A 22,808-nucleotide genomic window follows, 5' to 3' on the forward strand; every position below is an offset into this window, starting at 1 on the left:
TCGAATGAATTGAGCCCCAAGACTTAGTTTCTTTTAAAGCCTGATACTTGTTCTATTGATCTCTTTTGCTGAACCTATGAGGACTTAAACACACCAAAACCAGTTATCAAGTGGGTGGGGAGAAACACAGACACAAAGACACACACACCCACACACATATACATACATACATGCATGCATACTTACACACATACATGCATGCATGCATACGTACATACACACACACATAGATACATACACACATATACATACATGCATGCATACATACATGCATACATACATTCATATATACATACAAACATACATTCATATATACATGCATACATACATGCATACATACATACACACATTCATACATACATATATACATACATGCAAGCGTGCATACATACATATGTACATATGTATACGATGGGCTCCTTTCAGTTTCCATCTACCAAATTCATTTGTGAGGCTTTGGTCAGCTCGAGGTTATCCTACTTTATAATATTCTATAATTGCAGCTCCACCATTTTCTCTCCTCTTCACTCCCATAATTCAACAAATTGTTACACAGTTCAGTTGGCAAAATCGTTAGAATATTGAATAAAATGCCTAACGACATTTCTTCTGATTATTTATGCTTTAAGTTCAACTCCCACCTAGTTTGATTTCATTGCAGGATCGATAAAATAAAGTACCAGTCAAGTACTAGGGTTGGTGTAATCTACTTACCCCCTCCCCTCAAAATTGCTGATCTATTAAAATGTTAAACAATTAGGTCAAAAATCAAATGCCAAAGATAATGGCAGAGCTGGTTTTTGACACAATTTCCTATGAATAGATAAGAAATATTGACTTTTGTTCACCACTAAAAAACACTTTTGTTGTTTGTTTTTGTTGTTGTTTTTCCTCCTTATAGTCTATTGTTCACTAAACATGTATTAAGTTGACTGCTGTTATTTATTATCCAAATATTTGATATATTCAACATTTAAAACGATAAATTAGAGTGAAAAGCAACAGAATATATTTTACCAGCCAAAATGACGAAGGGATATTACTTTGCTTTGTTTTTAATTTTAATAGGTATGTGTATTTATATATTACATTTTTATACCTTATTGCAAAGACGATATATTGATAAATGATCTGGTGAGCTGGCAGAATTGTTAGCATGCCAGGCGAAATGCTTTGTGGCATTTCTTCAGGCTTTTAGTTCAGCATTCAAATTCTACGATGGTCAACTTTACCCTTTTGTCCTTTCAGGGTCAAGGAAATAGAGTACCATTTGAACGCTGAGGTCAATGTAACCGACTAACCTTCTCCTTCAAAATTTTGTCTGTCATGGAAAAGGATTATTACTGGCTGTAGTTATAGAGTCACAGGTTTTATTGGATTTTAGTTTCATTGGCAACCCCTTCTGAGTTATTTTGTAGGCAAATAAGCAAGATTATGAACTTGAATCTTTTCCTGATTTCAGCCCAGGGCTGAGGTCATGCTGGTGCACCACCTGTAGTTACTCGGTGTTGTTTCCGTTATTGTTTTTGGTGAAGTAGCGAGTTAGACAGAGCTGCTCTTCTTTGCATCTCCTGCCGCGATGTGGGTTCATTTGGTATCTCAGACAGAAACCTGTCCAGACGTTCCTTGAAAACTTCCACATCAACACCATTTTACACTAAACTAGTAAATATTAACACAAACTTTGGTTGGTTTGCTTAGCTAACAGAATTTTAACCATTTTCTAAAATAGTTCTAATATCAGTAATAGAATATTATTTTATTGTGAGAGTAAAAGCAGAATCTAGGGAAATTGGTGATGATCTCAGGCAGAAAAAATTAATCAGTAGAATATTTGGAACATTGTAAAGTTCTCCATGAGAGGAGTGTAGGAAAGTGGCATTTTAATTCTCTGGTTCTCCATCTGGGAGTGAGGAAATGTAGGAAAATGAGCGTTTGGTTTGGTGGCAAATATGAAGGCCATGCAACAGGAGTAGCTTATGATGGTGAGAAAACAAGACATGAGGTAAACAATGGTGAACTTTTGGGAAGCAGAACAGGAAGGTATCAATGTGTCCATCAAACAACCACACACAGAATTACCGTTAAGGTGAAGGGTTGAAATATGGTGGAGAGGAGGAATAGGGATCAGAAGGTCGATAGGTACAATGTATCAAATGACCACAGCGACACAATTACAATGTTTCTCTCAGTTATATTACTTAGCGTGGACATACAACGGTCAGTCTAGAAAAACCACTACCCTATAGAGTGGCTAAGCCAAAAAATATGTGAACATTTGAATTATTTTTAAATTTCTTGTACTTAATTTTATAGTCTGTTCAACTAACATTGGAGTTAATGCTGCAGAAACAGATAAAGTCTCCATTGGCACCGGGTAAGATCATTAGATTCCATCTTTAGTACTATAATTAATGGATCATTAACATTCACTATTTAATATTTTACTAAAAATTTGTTATTAAAATCCAACAAATGCATGGTCTGATCAATAAGTATCCGGACGGTTGCTATAGTAACAAAGCTAAAGCATGGAGAGTGTTGTGCATGTGCACTAAGTTTTAACATTCTAGCTCGCTTCTGCTGTTTACAGCAGTGCTTGCAAGGAAGGTGTGTAGTGTGTGATTGTCGTATTGACCATTACAGAGAAAAGTTGAGCAGAGAATCTACATCAAATTTTGCCAAAAGCTTGGTGATACTTGCTCTGAGGCCTATGCAAAATTTTCAAAAAGTTTTCATCATTCTCAACACAATCAAGGAGATCTTGTGCAACTGAAACCCAAGTGTCTTTTTGGTCAGCTGAAAGCAGTTTTGGCACAAATTTGGCAAACAAGCGTCTGTTTCTCTATTATATATTTTAACTGTTTTGTTACTGTATTTCTGTTGAGAAGCTCTGTATTTCTCTCAATTACTTTAAATATAACAAAAAGAATTTTGTAAAATAATTTAATCATCATTAAGCTAGTGTTAGGAACATAAATTGTGACTAAGATTTGGTGGAAGATTTTAATTCAAAACTTATGAAAACAAGACATTTGTACTACAGAGCCAGAGGTGGTTTCAGCTAGGTTGGTTACGCAAGGGTTAAACCAGCAATATCCAGCTCAAATGTCCTACTTGGTTTGTGCTCAAGCTGACCAAATCTGGCCTCTCATAGCAACACTACATTGTTATTCTAAAAATAAATAGTTACATTATTGAAACCTCGAAGCTATGAGATAATGCATGATTGATTCAAAACAATGTGATTAAATAAGCATTACATTTAAGAGAGTAATCTGAAGGCTGAAGGATTAAATTTAGCTTGTTTTGTTATTACATTTTGTAGATATTGTGAAACAGTCCACCGACTGTCTGTGAAACTACATGATTTTCTTGGCTGCAGTAAGTATTCCTTTTGCAATATTTTCATTTATTTTGAATTCATCTGTTCCCAAGTAAACTGTTTATGGTATTTTCTGAAGCAACATTGAATATTTATAGAAGTGACTTTGTATATTTATAATCCACACTGTATTTGGTAATGTAAATGGTTGCTCAAACTGCTGAAGATGGCAACCGAATCTCACTCAAAATTACACCCTTAAAGAAAGACAAGGATATGTTGGTTAATGTGAACTTAGATCAGCAGTTCTCAGTTGTGGCTCCCAGGGCCATATTGCCCCTCAGGCATCCTTCCAGAAGCCTCTGGCAGTCTTTGCTCTATAATCAAATTTTCTTTAATTGATTTGTGTTTTACTTTTTTTGGTGCAGACCCTTAAAAGGTCTCAGTTTTGGATCTGGCCTGGATATTAAAAGGGTTGAGAATCATTGACCTAGATACAGCCTATGCCAAAAAGAAGACCAGATGGCCATGATTAGAATACCTTTGGACATGGGTCCACTTGATTAGTTGATGGCTTGGGACTCACCACTGCCACCCCTTTCACCTCCTCCTCCTCCCCTTATCTACCATTTATTTTGCCTGTCTTTTAGTGTGAAACTTGTATTAATATATTAACTGAGTAATGAGCCTTTCTCTTTATTTTCTTTGCAGAAGGTGGTCCAGAAAATCATGTGACTGTTCCAATGATGACGTTTTTGGTTCTTCTTCAGATATTTGGAATGTATATGAGCAAGTTATTATAACAAAACCTAATTTATTTGATCAAATGAAAGTAAGCTAGAATTTTTAAAGAAATAAAGAAAAAAATAAATATTTACAGTCTTGGTTCTTTTGCTTTATATATCTTTCACAAAATATATAATCTTGGAATTTCAGTTAGTTTTGAAAATGATCAAGAATTCAGCAGGAATTAGTAAAATGACTATCATTTCAAGCCAATATTTGGCACAATTTACAGAATATAAATTCACCTCTTTTAAAGTGTTTGATGTCAGTTTAATCTTTCTACCATAATTTCACATGAGAAACTTTATGTATTTTCCAAACTAAATAATGGAGATGTGCAGGTGGCACATAAAATACACCATTTTGGACCGTTGCCAGTACCGCTTGACTGGCCTTCGTGCTAGTGGCATATAAAAGCACCCACTTGCCTAAGGGCAAGTTATTAAAATCCTGAGAACATAACTGGTGCAGAACAAATATATGTATTTGACTATATACAATGAGAATATATAATGACAATATATACAATATATAATGTCTATATAATAATATATAACAATTTATAATGACTACAGATTACAAATTTATATAATGACAATATAACAACAATATATGATGAGAGTACAATTGAACCAGGGACCTTGTGATTGCAAAATGTACTTCTTAGTCCCCCAACCTCACTTTCTCTGCTCTTGCACACAATAGCCGAAACCTCTAATGCTCCAGTTTGTCTTTCAGCACTCTCGTCTGCTCTGATTTATGCAAGATGACATTACATCTTATTTTATCTTTTACTTGTTACGTTCATTAGACTGCGGCCATGCTGGGGCACTGCCTTGAGCAATTTTAGTCAAATGAATTGACCCCAGTAGTTTTTCCTCTTTTTAAGCCTGGTACTTGGTCTATCAGTCTCTTTTGCTGAACTGTTAAGTTACAGGGACATAAACACACCATCAATTATCAAGCAGTGGGGGGAGGGGACACAAACGCATACACACACGTTTCAGTTTCTGTCTACCAAATCTACTCATGGGTTTTGGTCAGCCCAAGGTTATACCAAAGGACACTTATCCAAGTGGGACTGAACCCAGAACCATGTGGTTGGGAAGCAAGCTTCTTACATAAACACACACAACCCATTTCTTTTCAGTCTTCAAATATCTTCACATGTAGGACACAGTTCAAATATCACAGTTCTTCACATGTAGGACACAGTTCAAATATCACAGTTCTTCACATGTAGGACACAGTTTCAAATATCACTGACTGTTTCATACTAGAATTGGCATCATGGTTGTAAGAGAGCATCACCATCATACAAACCATGTTGTTTATTTCCAGTTTTCCATGAAGAATATGTCAAGTCATGGAGAAATATTACCATACTTGGAAACAGAGTCAAATGTTGGCAACAGGGAGAGCATCCAGCCTTAGAAAACTTACCTCAATGAACTCTCTTTTACCCATGACAGCATGGAAAACAGACATTAAATGATGATGACAGCAACAGCTTAAGATTCCTGTTCCACACAAGCAAAGTAATTCTATTGTTCCTAAGGATACTAAAAATGGTGTTTCATCACAAAAAGAACACTTTGTAAAACGGTTTTTATAAAATAAATATTTGTAGTATTTTTATTTAAGTTTTATTTTATTAAGTAAAAATCTCAGTCGTCGTCGTCTAATTTCCCACGGATATTCCGTGAACCTTTAGAAATTTTACGCTTTTTAAATGCAATAATTTCTCCATCAGGAAGATCTGAAAGTGTTAGCCGCTTTTCTTTGAATTTCATTTTGGCTGGTTCTTCTGAGGAAAATGTCGGTAACGGCATTTCTTCTGGAACTGAAGGCAGCTCATAATCAACAAATTCTCTGTAAAAGAAAAAATTAATTTGTATTTTAATTTATATTTTAATTCATATTATTTTGATTTATATTTTAATTTTTACAAATACTTTTGTCTTTAAGGCAAAGATTGGCAGAATTCAGATTGTTTTGAGGTTATATCTTTCGTCATTTCGAGGTTGATAAATTAAATACTGTTTGAGGCACAGGAGTAGCTGTGTGTGTGTGTATACATAGAATCACTACCTGAACTAATGACCAAGTTAGTAGGGGAAGTGATTGTTCCGAGAGCGTAGCTGTCAGAATAAGATTAGGCTGGGCAAAGTTCAGAGAGCTCCTAGCCCTGCTGGCAACAAAGGGTCTCTCTCTCAGAGTAAAAGGCAGATTGCTTGATGTCTGTGTGTGAACAGCTATGCTGCATGGCAGTGAAACATGGGCTTTGACAGCCAAGGACATGCGTAGACTTGAAAGAAATGAAGCCAGTATGTTTTACCGGGTGTGCAATGTCAGTGTACATGTTTGACAGAGTGTAAGCATTTTGAGAGAAAAGTTGGGCATAAGAGGCATCAGATGTGGTGTGCAAGAGAGACAGCTGTGCTGGTATGGTCATGTGATGCATATGGATGAGGAGAGCTGTGTAAAGAAGTGCTGATCTCTAACTGTGGAGGGAACCTGTGGAAGAGGTAGACCCAGGAAGATATGGGATGAGGTGGTGAAGCATGATCTTCAAACTTTGAGCCTCACAGAGTCAATGACTAGTGTCCAAGACCCTTGGCGATATGTTGTGCTTGAGAGGACCCATCAAGCCAAGTGAAATCATAGTTGTGGTAACTGGCACCCATGCTGGTGGCACATAAAGAACACGTTTCAAGTGTTGGGCCTCACAGAGGCAAAGTGGCTGAATTCCTTTTGAGTGTTGGGCCTCACGGAAGCAAAGTGGCTGAGTTCCTTTTGAGCGTCGGGCCTCATGGAGGCAATGACCAAGTCCTTTGGCATTACGTCATGCTTGAGAAGAAGACCCATCAAGCTGAGAAAAATCACAGTCGTGGCAGATACTGGTGTCATGCAAATGGCACCCATGCTGATGGCACATAAAAGCACCCATTACACTCTCAGAGTGGTTGGTATTAGGAAGGGCATCCAGCCATAGAAAACCATGCCAAATCAGACTGGAATCCAGAACAGACTACCCTCGTCCCCACTAATGATACTTCTGCAATATAATTGAGAACAAAGAAAATGGAGGGATTCATTAAATATGTTGAAAGTCCATACGTTGTTTTTTCATACGTTGTCCATTGACCATAGGCAGAGCGGGAAGAACAGCGATTTGTCTGAGATTTTGCAGGAATGGATGAAGGTTTCAAATCTGATTCGGTTTTATCTGCTTCTGTTTTATCTGCTTCTGTTTTGACTGCTTCTGTTTTCTCTGCTTCTTTTTCAATTTCAGATTCCTAAAAAAAATTAGAAGTATCAATAAACAGCTTTACAAAGTAATTCAGTAAAATTCAAAGATGATAAAATTGAACTATTACTGAATAGATACGAGGGTGTGCTGAAAAGTTCCTGGCTTTAAGGGCAAAAGTTCTGGTTGGAGGCCCAACCTTCTGTGTTCTTTCATTGAAAAACAGCTGCAATAAGTGTGTGAATCTGAGAAGGGAATATGTTCAATAAAATCATAATTAACTGATTCTCCTGTATTTTCTTTTCCCCAAAACTAGGAACTTTCCAGCAGCCCCTAATAAGATTTCTTTATTGCTACTTAATCTGTACAAACAGAATGATCAATAAGTTCTACAGAATTCCAACTACACTCGTAAGAGAGAATGGTAAGAAGGAATTGAATATTGTGTAATCAGTGCACATAGTGAGTGTACAACAGAGCTCAACCCTGTCCATCTTTTAACTGGTTTCACTCACTGGACTGTCTTGAAAGGTTTTAATTGATTACGTTGACCACAGGATTTGTCTGGTACTTATTTTATCAAGCTGAGAGAGAGAGAGAGAGAGAGAGAGAGAAAGAGGTACATGAAGTTCAAACGAATGTAAAGGGACATAACTAAGAAAGAATGTCATACTACAGTTAATTTTTACATCTGCTTGTAATATATATATATATATATATATATATATATATATATTCTTTTAGTCTTTTATTCATTTACTCGTTTCAGCCATGCAGCTGCGGTCATGCTGGAGCACCATCGTCATCATCGTTTAACGTCTGCTTTCCATGCTAGCACACACATATATATATATATATATATATATATATATATATATATATATATATATATATATATATATATGGAAATAAGACAAAGTAGAAATGCTAAAATACTTTTATAAAGAACATTACAGAACCGGTTTCGATCCTTGAGATCTTTTCAGCAGTAAATATGAATAATAAAGTTTTGAAAAATTATTGAAAAATCAAATTTTGGTAAATTTAAAAGAAAAGTCTTTTTAAAGACATATTTTTATAGTATTCAAATAACAGGGGCATTTCTCTTGTTTCTGCCTGTCTGTTTCACTTGTTAACTCTTGTGGGTTTGAAGAAGGAGTGCTCCATGGGGAAATATTACCTTGTTGGGAAACAGGTGAGGGTTGGTGACAGGAAGGGCATCCAGCCATAGAAAATCTGCCTGACCCATGCAAGTACAGAAAAGTGGACATTATGATGATGATGATGATGGCTACCAAACATTCAATACACAGGCTCCTAAATGATTTAGTAAATGACTAGGTTTTACAGAAAAGACCATCAGGTAAAGCAATCCAATATTGAAGATTTACTTTTGAGTCTGTAACTTCATTGTTTTCGGCTGTCATTTCTGTTCCATCTTCATTGAGACCTTGTTCTTGAAGACTGTAGTACTGCTTTGGTTTTTCCCAAACAGATTCTGAAGACAGAAACAAAATTATGGAATGAAATAATAAATAAAAATAAATTTGTCAAGAAATTATGGTAAATAGGTAAATGGTTGAAAGAAGACCTAACAGAGGTGTAAGCGTGGTTGTGTGGTGAGAAGTTTGCTTCCCAACCACATGGTTCCAGGTTCAGTCCCACTGAATGGTACCTAGGACCAACCAATGCTTTGTGAGTGGATTTGGTAAGTGGAAACTGAAAGAAGCTTGCCATGTGTGTGTGTATGTGTATGTGTATGCATATACATATATTTATGCATGTATATGTGTTTGTGCTTGTTTTTGTGACTGCCTCCTTTCCTAAATATCAAGAAATAGCTGTGAGTGTCACAGTCGTACAAGCAGTGTCCTTCATTTCCGGTCTTTTGAGACATGTCTGGTTATAGGGAAATATTACTTTACTTGGAAAAGGTAAGGGTTGGTGACAGGAAGGGCATCCATCTGGCTGTAGAAAATCTGCCTCAACAAATACGATCTGGCCCATGTGAGCATGGGAAAGTGGACATTAAAATGATGATAATGATGAGGAGGATAGGATGGCTAATAGTGTGTAAAGTCTGACAGAGTTGGCCATTTGAAACAAATAACCACAAGATTCAAGACTTAAAATGCAAAGATAAATAAGAGGTATTCAAAGAATTTACCATTAGTTTTAGTGTTCCAATAATAATGGTAGCCTTCATCTGAAACAGCTTCATACCAGTCTGTTGCTTCCTCTTCAGTTTGCTGTTCTTCCTCTTCAGGTTTACCAATATTATCTGGATTTTCGGAATCTGTAGTTTCTGCAGCCACTGTTTCTGTCTGAAGAACTGGTTTGTTAACAGGAATATCATTATCAGAACCACCTGAATTAAAGAAATATAATTACACAATAAGTTTTCAAAGCATTTAAAAGGTTTATGTAGTTTAAAGAACCACAACATCATCGCCATCACAATCATCATTTAGTGATGATGATGATGATGAATAAAGTATTTTTTAAATATCTTTCTTGTATAGAAATTGAACTTTTCCTCTATAGATTAAATCTTAACTCAGATCACTTTTGATGCCGGAAATGGCAGGAAGTTTTATCTTTAAAAATTCTTTTCTAAGCATTGTCAATGAATATAGTTTTAAGAAGAGAATGTTGAAAAATGGACAGAAATAAGAACAAATTGGAAACAAAATCAAAAATTAAATAAAGAATTCATTTCTTACTTTGTTTTTTGGTTGGCAGAGAGATACCATATTGTTTGGCTAATGAAGGGTCATTAATTATATCTTTCTTAAAAGCTTCTAAAGCTGCCTGTAAAAAAGAGAAAAGACAAGATTTCATTCTGAACCACAGGATTATTCTTTGTAAGCCTGGTACTTATTCTATCGGTGTCTTTTGCTGAACTGTTAAGTTACGGGGACATAAACACACCAACATCGGTTGTCAAGCAATGGTGGAGGGGACAGATACAGACACATAAATATATATATATATATATATATATATATACTTTTCTACTCTAGGCACGAGGCCCGAAATTTTTGGAGGGAATGGGCCAATCAATGAGATCAACCCCCAGTTCACAACTGGTACTTAGTTTATTGATCCCGAAAGGATGAAAGGCAAAGTTGACCTTTGAACTCAGAACGTAATGGCAGACAAAATACTGCTAAGCATTTTGCCTGGCATGCTAACGATTCGGCCAGCTTGCTGTCCTAGATTCAAACATTTACCTTATTGAGACTCTCCATGTCATTCTCCATTTCTTTTCTTTTCTTTGACTCAGACAGGCTGTTCTTTTTGATCTATTGAACGAATGAAAACTAGGATTAACAAAATTATAGCTTTGAATCATTATTTAGTGCATTTGATGGAAAACAACATGCACTTTTTACACCCCCTGCCCAACCCACCCCTGCCAAAAAATATCTCAAAAAAACCCAAAAAAATTTCATGCCACCAAATATAATCGATTTAAGGAAGCATACAATAATATATCCATTTTGTGTACCAACTTCTCACCTATCACACGTTATATTCAACAACCTAAAGATGAGGGAAATGCCACAGTTATTGCAATGTTGGCATTGTTGCTGTTACCATCATCATCATCATCATCATCATCATCGTTTAACGTCCGCTTTCCATGCTAGCATGGGTTGGACGACTTGACTGAGGACTGGTGAAACCGGATGGCAACACCAGGCTCCAATCTAAATTTGGCAGAGTTTCTACAGCTGGATGCCCTTCCTAACGCCAACCACTCAGAGAGTGTAGTAGGTGCTTTTACGTGTCACCTGCACGAAGGCCAGTCAGGCGATACTGGCAACGGCCACGCTCGAAATGGTGTCTTTTATGTGCCACCCGCACAAGCCAGTCCAGGGGCACTGGCAACGATCTCGCTCGAAATCCTACGGAAGCCAGTCAGGCGGTGCTAATAATTCTTCTGGCTTGCAAAGATTGGACTGATTGTCACAGTCTAAATTAGTTCATGTTAGGAGTTACTGTCTTCCTATACGGAGGAACACATCTTTGTACATTCCATATTCAGCATGGTTTCTTTCTATACTGGTTGCCTTTTCTGACTCCAACCACTTAACAGAGCATATTGGGTGCATCTTATTGTGACACTGGCACACTAGAAAGGTTGTCACATCCACTTATGGGTCTCATTTTACACCTGAGTTTCTAAATAAATAACAGCATTGAGTGCTGCCTACCAATATAGTATCTTAAAGAACAAAACTATGTGAGGAAATTTGTATTATTTTTATAAACAATATTTTGTGGATATGTCAAAATATGTCAAATCAAGTGAAAAGATATGACGTGCCATAACGTCAACAATTGCTTATGTTAAAGTTTGCAAAGGAAATGCCTTTAAATGACAATGAAGTCAACTATTTTGTTGTTGAAACTGAATCAAGTCACACACTTATAAATTTGCAGACTTTGTCATATTTTTTCTTATATGATTCATTTTTGTGAAAACCGGTGTCGTTGCTTAAAGGTCTCCATCAGAGTAAGCATGGTTTCACCGTATTTATGATGAAGACAATGACGACAAGGGGGGGGGGTTAACTTGGGAAGAATAAATAGAAGTTATTTTTTGGTCAATATGTCAATTCCTTACTGTTGGAGACAGACACACATCATCATTATCACCATCATTTAAATACCATTTTCCATGCTGGTGTGGTTTGGACAGCTTGACAGGAGCTGGTAAGGCCGCACCAGGTTCCATAGACTGTTTTGGCCTGGTTTCTACACCTGGATGCCCTTCCTAATATCAACCACTTTACAGAGTGTACTGGGTGCTTTTTACATGGCACCATCACCAATGCTCTTTACAGAACACCTTGGTTTTAGAATATCAAGTCAAGGTGCAAGCATTTTTCTCCTCTGAAATTTCAAATGATATTTATTCAGGTCAGATGATGCAAATATTGTAATTTAAAACAACTTATTTGCTAGAAAATACTCAATATAGTGTGATTTTGAATATTAATGGTACTATATTTTACAAATGATATACATTAATCTATATTCAACACTTTAATGTAGGAATTTTTATTTGAAATCACATTTTGGCAAGGAGGCACATGTGGCAATTAGCTTCAGGTGTAACTGCGACTTCCTAGATCTGACTTCATTCCCTTCATCTTACTCTGTCTTTATTTGTTATACATTTACTCATCTTGCTTCAATCTGTAACTAAATTTTCCTCAAATTATACCATCTTTAAGAAGGACATGACACATTGGATAAGATAGTCCTGGATATACTATGCTTGGATAAAATATCTGGGATGGTCATAGTCGGAACACACTTGATCATCTATGTATTTGGAGCAGATTTGATGGTCTAACAACTATAACAACAACCCCTTAATATATTTACTGCTTATTCAAATTATTTAGAAGCTGGAGAAAAAGGGGACGACATCAATCCTTTAGCATTCAGATTATCCTGTTAAATGTAATCTTATTTAGTCAGATTATTTTGAATTAATGCTTTATTATCTTGTAGCTCTGAGATTTCAATAACATGATTGTAAATTTTTAGAATGACATTGTAGTGAAGGTGTGAAAGATTGGATATGGTCAGGATCAACATAGAACAGGTAGACTTTTGGGGCCAGATAAAACTGGATTAAATACTAAAGGCTTAATGAGTAGAAATATTAAATATTATACATCTAGATTTGAAATAGTTGAGAAAAATATAAGAAATTTTTACTAACTGCATCAATTTTCTTCCGCACATTTTCTTGATGGCGTTTCCCCTTCTCATGAAATTCAATACTCTGAAAAAAATTGTTTTTAAATTTAAAATTATTTCATATGTTTCTTCTGAAATAGGCAGGGATTTGCAAATGTATAAAAATTTGAAGTGAATAACAGCCATTAGACTATAGTTTATTTCGGTCATAAAACATAATAGCATTCTGTTTGCATTCATTTAATTATGTAGAAGAAATATTATTTTTGCTCTTATAATAGTCCCAGGACAACCAAAGCTTTGTGAGTGGATTTGATGGATGGAAACATCATAGAGTTTGGTTTGTTTACTGTGTGGTTTGGCAAAAAGAGACCAACAGAATCAGTACCAGGTTTAAAAAATAAGTTTGACTAAAAATTCTGAAAGGCAGTGCCTCAGCATGGCCACAGTGCAATGACTGAAACGAGTAAAAGACAAAAGATAACGGAAGAAGTATGAGGCTTGAAAAAAAAAAGACTGGGGTTGATGTGTTCAATTAAAAATTTCTGAAAGCGAAGCCCCAGCATGGCCATGGTCTAATGACTGAAACAAGATACACCCGCACCCGCACACATGATGGGCTTCATTCAGTTTCCATCTACCAAATCCAATCACAATGATCCAGGGCTATAGCAGATGACACTTGCCCAAAGTGCCACACAAGTGGAAGTGAACCCTAAACCATACGACCAGGAAGCAAATCTCTTGACCACACAGCCACAACTATGGTTGCTCTGTGAATGACTGCAAAACCCAAATGCAAAGAGATATCAAACAATAACAAAATAAATGGCAAAATGAAATTGGCCAAAATTATACTCAACTGGTTTATTTTCAGTAAGCCAACATTTACAAAATTCACAAAACTTCCTTGGCTGGGATTTCCAATAATCAGCCCTAAAAAAAAATGTACATCATCATCATCGTTTAACGTCCACCTTCCATGCTAGCATGGGTGGGACGGTTTCACAAGAGCCAGCCAGGCAGAAGCCTGCACCAGACTTCTGCGACTAAGAAAGAAAAAAGAAAAAAATAGGAACCAACATTACATTACACAGATTTTTAAGTATCCTATAGAAAAACGAATACGTTAGCCTACGTTACCTTTATATATGTTATATATGTTAGCTAACATTGAGGAGGAGACCCCCTTCGGTCATCAGTGACCATGGGATTGCACCTAGAAAGTTACCCTCCGAAGGCAAGGTTGTTTGTGGAAGGCCAGCAGCTGCCCATGCACACCACCCTCCCCTCTCCACACCACTAGTGTTATGCAAGGGAAAGGCAAAGGGGCCGATACAGCTTGGCACCAGTGATGTCGCAACTCATTTCTACAGCTGAGTTAACGTAAAATAAAGTGTCTTGCTCAAGAACACAACACGCAGCCCGGTCCGGGAATCAAACTCACAACCTCACGATTGTCCAGCACTTCAAGTCAGCTAACCAGTTTCACACTAGCTCTGCGTTGTGTACAAGGGCAAGACTCTTTAGAAATGTCGCCCTTCTTGCTAAAAATGGGTCCCATAGGAACAACTCGCAGCTATAACCCTATAAAAATTCGTTGACATGCAGCGCCGAGTTCATCTCTTCCTGTCGAAAGAGCTGCTAGAGTCCACTCCAGTCAACAGGGCTGATCGCTCCTTGGTGGATATTAGATTAAGTAATTCTCATCAGTATTTGACAACAGAAGGTTGGACTGAAGAAAGGTCGGCTTACCCCTAAACTTGCAGATAAATTATAACAAAACTTATGAGTATTGACAATTTAACTTATAAGCAGTGTTGTTTTTAAAACGAGCCTGTTATTTGTAAAAGATGTAAAGAATGTCAACAAATGAACGAGCAATAATAAAACGGATCAATTTGCTTTGCATAATCTCCGCTCCTACAAAACCAAATCAATTAAGCAATACTTCAATTAAGAAATTATTAATTCGAATATAAAATTTAATTGTACTGAATGAAAACTTGGAGATCTGTAGGTCATCTAATTATCCTTAATTTTTTTTATAAGTTATGATAATGATTATTATTTTCGGTGAAAAAATTACAATAAATCTAGGTTTAAATAATCAATTTTAAAAATGGGTTTAGTTAAATATGGCAAATAATAACAATAATAGTTTTAATGCAATTTAGAAGTTCTCAGAGATAATGAGAAGAATCATCAATATTTGAAGACCACAGGTTGAAAATAATTTCCATAATTGAAATAATATAAGGCTAATTTCATTCTTATAAAATACGTATATGTTTTTCAAAGTGCTTTTTACGCCATCCTCTGTTCGTAATTTTCAGTTATTTATTAAATATTTGTTCTTAAACGAGGAAATAAAGTAAACTATTATGGAATTGGTCTGAAATGCCAGACAAGACAAACTTACATGGTTCCACCAGAAGTTTATTGTACGCATGCGCCAACAAGCACCACAACAACACCAGCAGCAGCAGCAACACTTAATGAAACAATTGAAATGGTTACAGACTTAGCGAGAGGGAGTGGGTATCCATGTAGTCTCTTGATTTGGTAGTAACAGCAGCCAAACCTCCCTCAAATCACACCTTATCAAAAATAGAAAACATAGATAATGTATTTCCAACTAAAAATAAAACTAAATGCTCGAAGATGGTGTTTTTTTAATAAAGAACTATTCGTGGGGGGGTTTTTTGAGAGGAGGGGGGAATTAAGAACCATGTCTCGTAGAATATGATGTAATTTTTTTTTAAATTATTTTTTTCTGATTAATCGTAATAAAATTATTAATATATAATATTTTCTGATAACTAATTCATGCAATCACTTTTTATAAAGAAGTAATAAAATTATTAAATAATCACTTGTAACAAATTAAAACCAATTTAATTTTAAAACGGAATCAGCTGAGGTTGACACGATGCAACAATTTCAAGAAATCTTATCTAAATGATCATTTAATTGTTGCAAATGTAAATAAAATTATCTTAAAGTCAGAGACAAACACATAATTCTTCCTCGTTCAATTTTTGTTCTAAAAGCGCTAAAAAAAAAAGTTAAAGTTGTATCTATGCCATTGTTCACTTTTATACATACATACATACATACATATATGTGTGCATATATCTATATGCGTGTCTTTGTGCTTGGCTCCCCCTCCACCGGCGTTTGTTTGTTTATGTCCCCGTAATTTAGCCGTTCAACAAAAGACGATAGACTAAGTACTACGCTAAAAAATAAATAAGTACTGGAGTCGATTTGTTTCGATTAAAAACCCTTCAACTCAGTGTCCCAGTATGGCCGCAGTCCAATGACTGAAACAAGTAAAACGATACATATGTATGTATGTGTTTATGTGTGTCATGTACGTACGTATGAATGCATGCATGTATGTGTGTGTGTATTTACGTACGTATGAATGCATGTATGCGTGTATGTATGTATGTGTGTGTGTGTGTGTGTACGTACGTATGAATGCATCTATGTATGTATGCGTGTATGTATGTGTGTACGCATGAATGTATGTATGCGTGTATGTATGTGTGTACGTATGAATGTATGTATGTATGTATAATAAAAGCAGCCGACGTAAATATCAGAGGAGGTTTAATAATATCGAGTTGCTCGGTGATAAGAAGTAACAACGTGACCCTCTTTAAATCGTCGACCAATGAGAATCGCCGTTAGTTGTTCGGTGAGAGACTACAGGAAGCAACCCCGTCTCCATGAAATGTATAAATAGAATCTGTTTCAGGTGTCATGGCGCAGGCTCGGTTGGCGATGTTCTCTCGTTTCTTCCGACAAAACCAACCAAGACCCATCACTTCTGCTGTTTGTTGTGTGTTTATTTCATGACAGCTTTCTACCAGTTTCGTTTCTTTCAATATCAGGATTTCTCCAGTTTTTAAGGAATATAAATGAAGTACGAATATTATTAATATTATTGCAAGAAAAAAATGATAAGACAACTGAAGGAATGGTAAGACACGATCGTTGTTATTCGACTCAAGCATCATCATATTGTGATTTCTGTTGAGGATAAATCGCAAAATCTGGATATATAATATAAAATACAACATCGAAGAATAAAAGAATCAAGCGATCTGACGCAAATAACATCGTTGGTATTTCTGCTGCTTTTCTTACCAAAATTCGAAGCCAAACTCTTGTGCTGTAGACTCAAGGACAACTTCAGTTTCCACTACACAGGGCCATTAGAATTGTGTACAAAAAAATCTGACAATATTATGAGCCTTGTGCAAAGCTTTTTAGCTTAGGAAATGGATTGCAATTATTAAAATGGTGAGTGGAAATTATTAATTTGATCGTTTATAATCTAAAGTGCTTTCATTATTTTTTTATTTTCCAATCGTTGCTGTTTAATGTCGGCATTGATGTGTGTGTGTGTCTATGTTTAAATTCTGTAACTGTTGCATTTCTAATTAACTGCGTTGCACGCTCTCTTCCATATTTCTGTTTATTTCACATGTGATGCAGAAATTGCAATCTAAACCATTCCTGATAAATTTAATGCAATAGTTCTTTTCAATCCATTTATGTCTGCATCACATTTAAACCCATCAATGTTTATTTCTTTATTATTTTATGTTGCATTTATTTGAATCGTTCTAATTACATCCATCCATCGTTGCTGCCAAAAACAGTGGGAAATATGATTTTTTTTTCTTTTTGAGTATGAAAATAGTAAAATATTTCATTTTCGTTTAAAGCCCTGTGTGTGTGTGTGTGTGTGTATGTGTCTGTGTGTGTGCGGTGTTTTGAGGTTGTCCCTCCATTAAAGAAGGGAGTTAATTAGTGAAGCTCATTAAACGTAAACAATAACAACGTTTAAAAACAGAAAATAAAACTAACCATAGAGGCTCGACATTGTCTCCTTATCTTATAATCGCAACCACATCTATTGATGTTTTACACCGATATTAACTCTCTACCTGTCGATTTACCTGTACAACTACACAAGTCTAGCCTCAGTCGTCTTTGTTTCCTCATAACTTTCAGAAAAATTGATATTTTTTCATAAAATTTTCTACAAATTACTTTCAGATGATCTAGATTACGATTATATCTGAATTTTATACGAAAAAAAAAATTGGTCGACGCACACACATACGTAGGCCTATATACAAAATGAAAGTTTCGAAAAAAATTTGATATATGTCAATAGGTGTGCGTGTCCACCATTTGTTGATCGCTTTGCATTAAATTCTGATATAATCGTAATCTATACCATCTGAAAAGTATTTGTAGCAAATTTTATCAGAAAGTATCCTTTTCTCAGTAAATTATGAGGGAAGAAAATCTTGGATGGGGGATGAGGGAGACAGGTGTGTAGGTATACCTGCTGGTCCTTTATATCACATGATACACAGGACCATTTCCCCTGGGCCTTGTACATCATATGTGACACACACATTCCCATAGGACTTATGAAAGGAAAGCTTTGTATTACCCAGAACAAAAAGGGCTAAAAATTTGAAATCGAACATGGACGTTTGGGAGAAACTCAGGAAAATTCTTTGGACAGCATAAGGTTTAAATCATTTCTCGAATTTGTTTGTTTCTTTATTTTATTGATCCTTAAAGAAAATGAAAGGTGAAGGCGGGATTTCATTGTGGAACTTAGACCGCTTTACAGTGTTTAGTTACGGCCCTTTATCTTCGTGTTTTAATATGATGGTTCACTTTGTATGTGAACAAATCACATCCTACCGTCTTCAAGAGAAAGACGTGTCGGATAAGATAATGAAATCTTTGATAACTTTATACCTGAGAAAAAGAAAGAGACGGTGGTGGTTACGTCTGGATTGTCTGATCAAAGATCTGTTCCATAAGACGATGATTAGGAACCAAACAGACAAAAGCGAAAGCAATTTGTCGCACTCTTTAGTCACTCGATTTGTTAGAAAGAGCAACTAAATCACTTTATAATCATATTCCTACTGGCAAATAAATAAATAAAAATAATGCATTGGACAGTGTTGAGGATAAAGAATGGCTCCTTTTATTTAGGGCCTTCGAGATTTGCGGGAGTAAGTTATGTAACGTAGGTGTTTGCTAAAAGCATTTACTGGCGAAAGTGTTTAGGATTAGGGTTAGGGTTATTGTTACACCAAAAACGAGCGGTGTACGTATTCTTTACCTCCGCCGATTCACTTAGGATTCCTAAGGATCAGGTGGTCAGTTTAAACCAGGCGACACATTAAGGCTATCACTACTCGTTTTTAATTCAGGCACTTGTATTTTATCAACCCCGGGAGGGATGATAGGCTAAGTTGACCTCGATAAGATTTGAAATCAGAACGTAAAAAAGCCTGTATAAACACTGCCGGCCTTTTTTTTTCTTTCTTTTTCTACCGATCCTCTGTCTTTCACTGATCAGAGATCTTGGCTCCACCAGAATTGACCTGGGGTAGAGTTCATTCATCACATACCGTTTTTGGTGTCATAAAAAACGCTCAGGTATATTAGATGCACCTTAATTTCAGAAGCGCATATTGGTGGTGATGGTGGGGGAGTTTTTAGTGCATTTAAAGAAAATTAACCTATGAGAGGACCAACTTCACATATAGGACCCGTACGATCGTAAACAGCATGTTAACCGTTTTCTTTGTCTGGGAAATCACACGGTCGTTAATTTTACTAAATTGCTTTAAATTATTCAGCAATCAGTTTTAATTGATTGAAATTGCGAAGTGTTTATATCAGATAGCTTTCTGTTGAATGAAATTCCACTCCAGCCTGTGTTATCAGTGGAGTTCAGAAATTTCGATCAAATTATTTTATTGAAATTCTCCTTGTTGGTTTTAGATTTTTACCCCCCCCCCTTCCCAGAGGGAGTTTTTAACTCCTATTTACTTGCATAATCTCACGATGTTTAAGTGGACAGACGTTTCTGAGAATTTGATATATTTGGACCACCACGGGCGGTGATTGTCTTCGTACATGGCTCAACGGGATGCTTTTGCTATGTAAAGGAAGGGGTACATTCACAAATGTGTCCTTTCCTTGGCGGACGTGTCTCTTTCCTAATGTAGAATGGTGGGATCTTGCATCTTTTATTTATTTCAGTCAGTAGACTGCGGCCATGCTGGGGGCACCACCTTAAAAAAGCTTAGTTGAATGAATCGGGTCCAGTGCTTTTTTTTTTAATACTAGTACTTATTCTATCAGTCTGTTTTGTCGAACCGCTAAGTTACAGGGACGTAAACACTCCAGCACCGGTTGTCAAGCCGAGGGTAGGGGAAAACGCAAAGACACTCATATATATATATACGACCAACAGACTTCTGTCAGTTTCCGTCTACCCAATCCACTGACAAAGGTTTGGTCGGCCCGTGGTGTGCTGTTTTCAAGGTGAGGTGCGAATCTGCATTAGCCCCGAAGGCACTTGCTCAAGGCTCCACTCAGTGGGACTGAACCCGGTACCGTGTGGTTGGGGAGCAAGCTTCTTACTACACAGCGTGTGAAATGGTTGTAATAGCAGATCGACGGGCTTTTAGAATAGTTATCGCTACTTCGTGGGGAAGAAAATAACAAAGGATTGGTCAGGTGGGGATAGTTTAATAATTTATCTACTAATACTAAATAGAAATTGGTTGTCGAAAATAAGAAGTTACCAATATATCAAGAACTACATTGACTTCTTTATTTGCTTCAAAACGGTAGTCGGTCTATGGCAGGAAGAGCATTTGGTTTCTATGTCTAGCGTGTCGAGCAACACTATACAAGGCATCGTTATTATCAGCGAGACATACCTACGAACTTGCATGTCAACTTCCTTAAATGGGTGAAAATATTGTGAGACAGCGATAGAAACAAGGCAGTGCAAAATGATATTTTATTGCTCGGCCGCCAAGAATTCAATCCCCCCTCCTCCTCTCCTCTTTCTGTGTGTCTTAGTTACCATTTGTCTTGCAGCAGAGAGATGTCGTGAGAGGTGGCGAGTAATGAGAGAGGCGTTTCGTGAAGAAACAGTGTTGAAGTATCAATTACTTTGCGAAAAACGTGATAGATGGCGGAGAGAGAGAGAAAGTAGGATTTACCAAAATTTGCGCCAACGAACCGATTATAAAGAAATTTGTGGGGAAAGTTTTTTGTTTTTTTCGAGGGGGATGGGGAAAGGACTTTCGAAGAGAAAGAAATTCATAAATTATGGTTTTTTTTTTTTTTTTAGTGTAATGGAAAAAAAGTTTGAAAACATTTTTAGATTCATTTATTTTTCGCTTGAGTAATAGAAAAAAGGTTTTAAAAAAGATTCCATTTATCATGATGAGAGAAACAAATTCATAAATACGGTGTTGAATAGGATTTCAGCTTTGGGAAAAAGTTAAGGGCTATTGGAGACAAATGCGCATTTTTTTTTTTTTTCGTTAATGAAATATTTATTTTGTTGGAAGTTATGAGGCAACAAAGTCGTGGGGGGGGGTACATATGCCGCATTTTTTTCTTAATTTTTTTTCATTACTCAAATGTGTTTATGGGGAGAATATATTAACCAAACAAGGAAGGTATCAAATGGTCGTTGGATGTGCTAAAAACAACAGCTAAATCGCCCTTAATTTTTTTTTTTCCATAATGAAACCATATTCAACACCCTATTTATGAATTTGTTTCTCTCATCATGATAAATGGGATCTTTTTTAAAACCTTTTTCTATTACTCAAACGAAAAATAAATGAATCCAAATTTTTTTGTCAGACTTTTTTCCATTACACTCAAACAAACAAAAAATATGCTTTTCTTTCTCTTCGAAAGACCTCTCCCCACCCACCTCGGAAAAATTTTTCCCCCACAAATTTCTTGAAAAATCTGTATTTTGGCGCAAATTTTTCTCCTCATATACTTTTAATTCCCATTTTTTTAAAAACCTATTACACTTGCCTTATTTGTTTTGGTGGCCGAGTGTTAAAGTAAACATTAACCGGTACTACTTCTATCGGCCTGTTTGCTGAACCGCCAAGTTATGGAGGCGTAAACACATCAACACCGGTTTCAAGCAGTGGGGGTGGGGGACAGACACATATGTATACATATATTGTATCAGTCATTTGATTGAGGCCATGCTGGGGTACCGCCTCTAAGGGTTTTAGTCAAACAAATCAACCTCAATACTTACTTTTTATAATTATAGTACTTTTTCTATGGGTCACTTATGCCAAACCGCTAAGTTACAACATCATCATCATCATCATTTAACGTCCATTTTCCATTCTGGCATGGGTTGGGCGGTTTGACAGGAGCCGGTAAGCTGGAGAGCTGCACCAGGCTCCAATTGTCTGTTCTGGTATGGTGGTCTTACAGCTGGGCGCCCTTCCTAACGCCAACCACTTTACAGAGTATACTGGGTGCCTTAAACGTGGCACTGGCACGGGTGCTTTTTACGTGTGCGTATGTAAACCAGCACCAGTTGTCGAGCAGTGGGGTGAGCACACACACACACACACACACACGTGTGTTTGCTTTTGTGTCGGTTATAAAAATAGTGGTGAAGGTAAAGAATACACACACCACCCGTTTTCGGCGTCGTCTGCTTCATTTGTGTATGTAAAATCCGTAAATGTCCAAGAAGAAAAAGAGATCGACATCGAAAAAGCCGTATTAATTAATAATATTTCGTGTGTTTACAGTTGTCAACACGTGCTGTGACGCGCACGGAAACTAACGAACGAATCTTGACAAGTCTGAGACTCAAAA

General features: G+C 36.4%; 2 protein-coding genes and 1 long non-coding RNA gene across 6 annotated transcripts in view; 2 read left to right on the forward strand and 1 right to left on the reverse strand.

Moving 5' to 3' along the window:
- The first annotated feature begins 880 nt into the window (after positions 1-880).
- LOC149134531 (uncharacterized) lies at positions 881-4,204 on the forward strand. The gene is made up of 4 exons (XR_016242491.1): positions 881-1,068; positions 2,317-2,377; positions 3,329-3,384; positions 4,037-4,204. It is a non-coding gene; the product is annotated as an uncharacterized LOC149134531 (long non-coding RNA).
- Positions 4,205-5,717: 1,513 nt separating this feature from the next.
- Positions 5,718-16,702, reverse strand: LOC106871576 (uncharacterized). Of its 3 annotated transcripts, none has more exons than XM_089354604.1 (10): positions 15,959-16,702; positions 15,505-15,682; positions 13,946-14,018; positions 13,105-13,167; positions 10,595-10,666; positions 10,085-10,172; positions 9,529-9,729; positions 8,753-8,859; positions 7,232-7,410; positions 5,718-5,983 (listed from the first exon to the last, which is right to left on the reverse strand). In XM_089354604.1, coding segments are annotated over exons 2-10 (990 nt in total). In that variant the 5' UTR covers positions 15,507-15,682; positions 15,959-16,702; the 3' UTR covers positions 5,718-5,778. The 3 variants fall into 3 exon arrangements, with proteins under 3 accessions (XP_089210730.1, XP_089210731.1, XP_089210732.1); XM_089354605.1 differs by lacking the exon at positions 15,959-16,702 and having other exon boundaries at positions 7,232-7,340; positions 7,371-7,410; positions 15,505-15,642; XM_089354606.1 differs by lacking the exon at positions 15,959-16,702 and having other exon boundaries at positions 13,946-14,131; positions 15,505-15,623.
- A 132-nt stretch (positions 16,703-16,834) lies between these two features.
- LOC106871586 (MBT domain-containing protein 1) overlaps positions 16,835-22,808 on the forward strand; it is a 37,522-nt gene continuing 31,548 nt past the window's right edge. For both annotated transcript variants that reach the window (XM_089354602.1, XM_089354601.1), the window contains exon 1: positions 16,835-17,396. Coding sequence is in view for 1 of the 2 variants with exons in the window: in XM_089354601.1 (XP_089210727.1) it covers positions 17,394-17,396 (3 nt within the window). In the remaining variant the exon portion in view is untranslated. The remainder of the gene's footprint in view (positions 17,397-22,808) is intronic.

Source organism: Octopus bimaculoides, chromosome 7 (genome assembly GCF_046866305.1).
Source record: "Octopus bimaculoides isolate indiv1 chromosome 7, ASM4686630v1, whole genome shotgun sequence".
In the NCBI taxonomy this organism is placed as follows: Eukaryota; Metazoa; Mollusca; class Cephalopoda; order Octopoda; family Octopodidae; genus Octopus; species Octopus bimaculoides.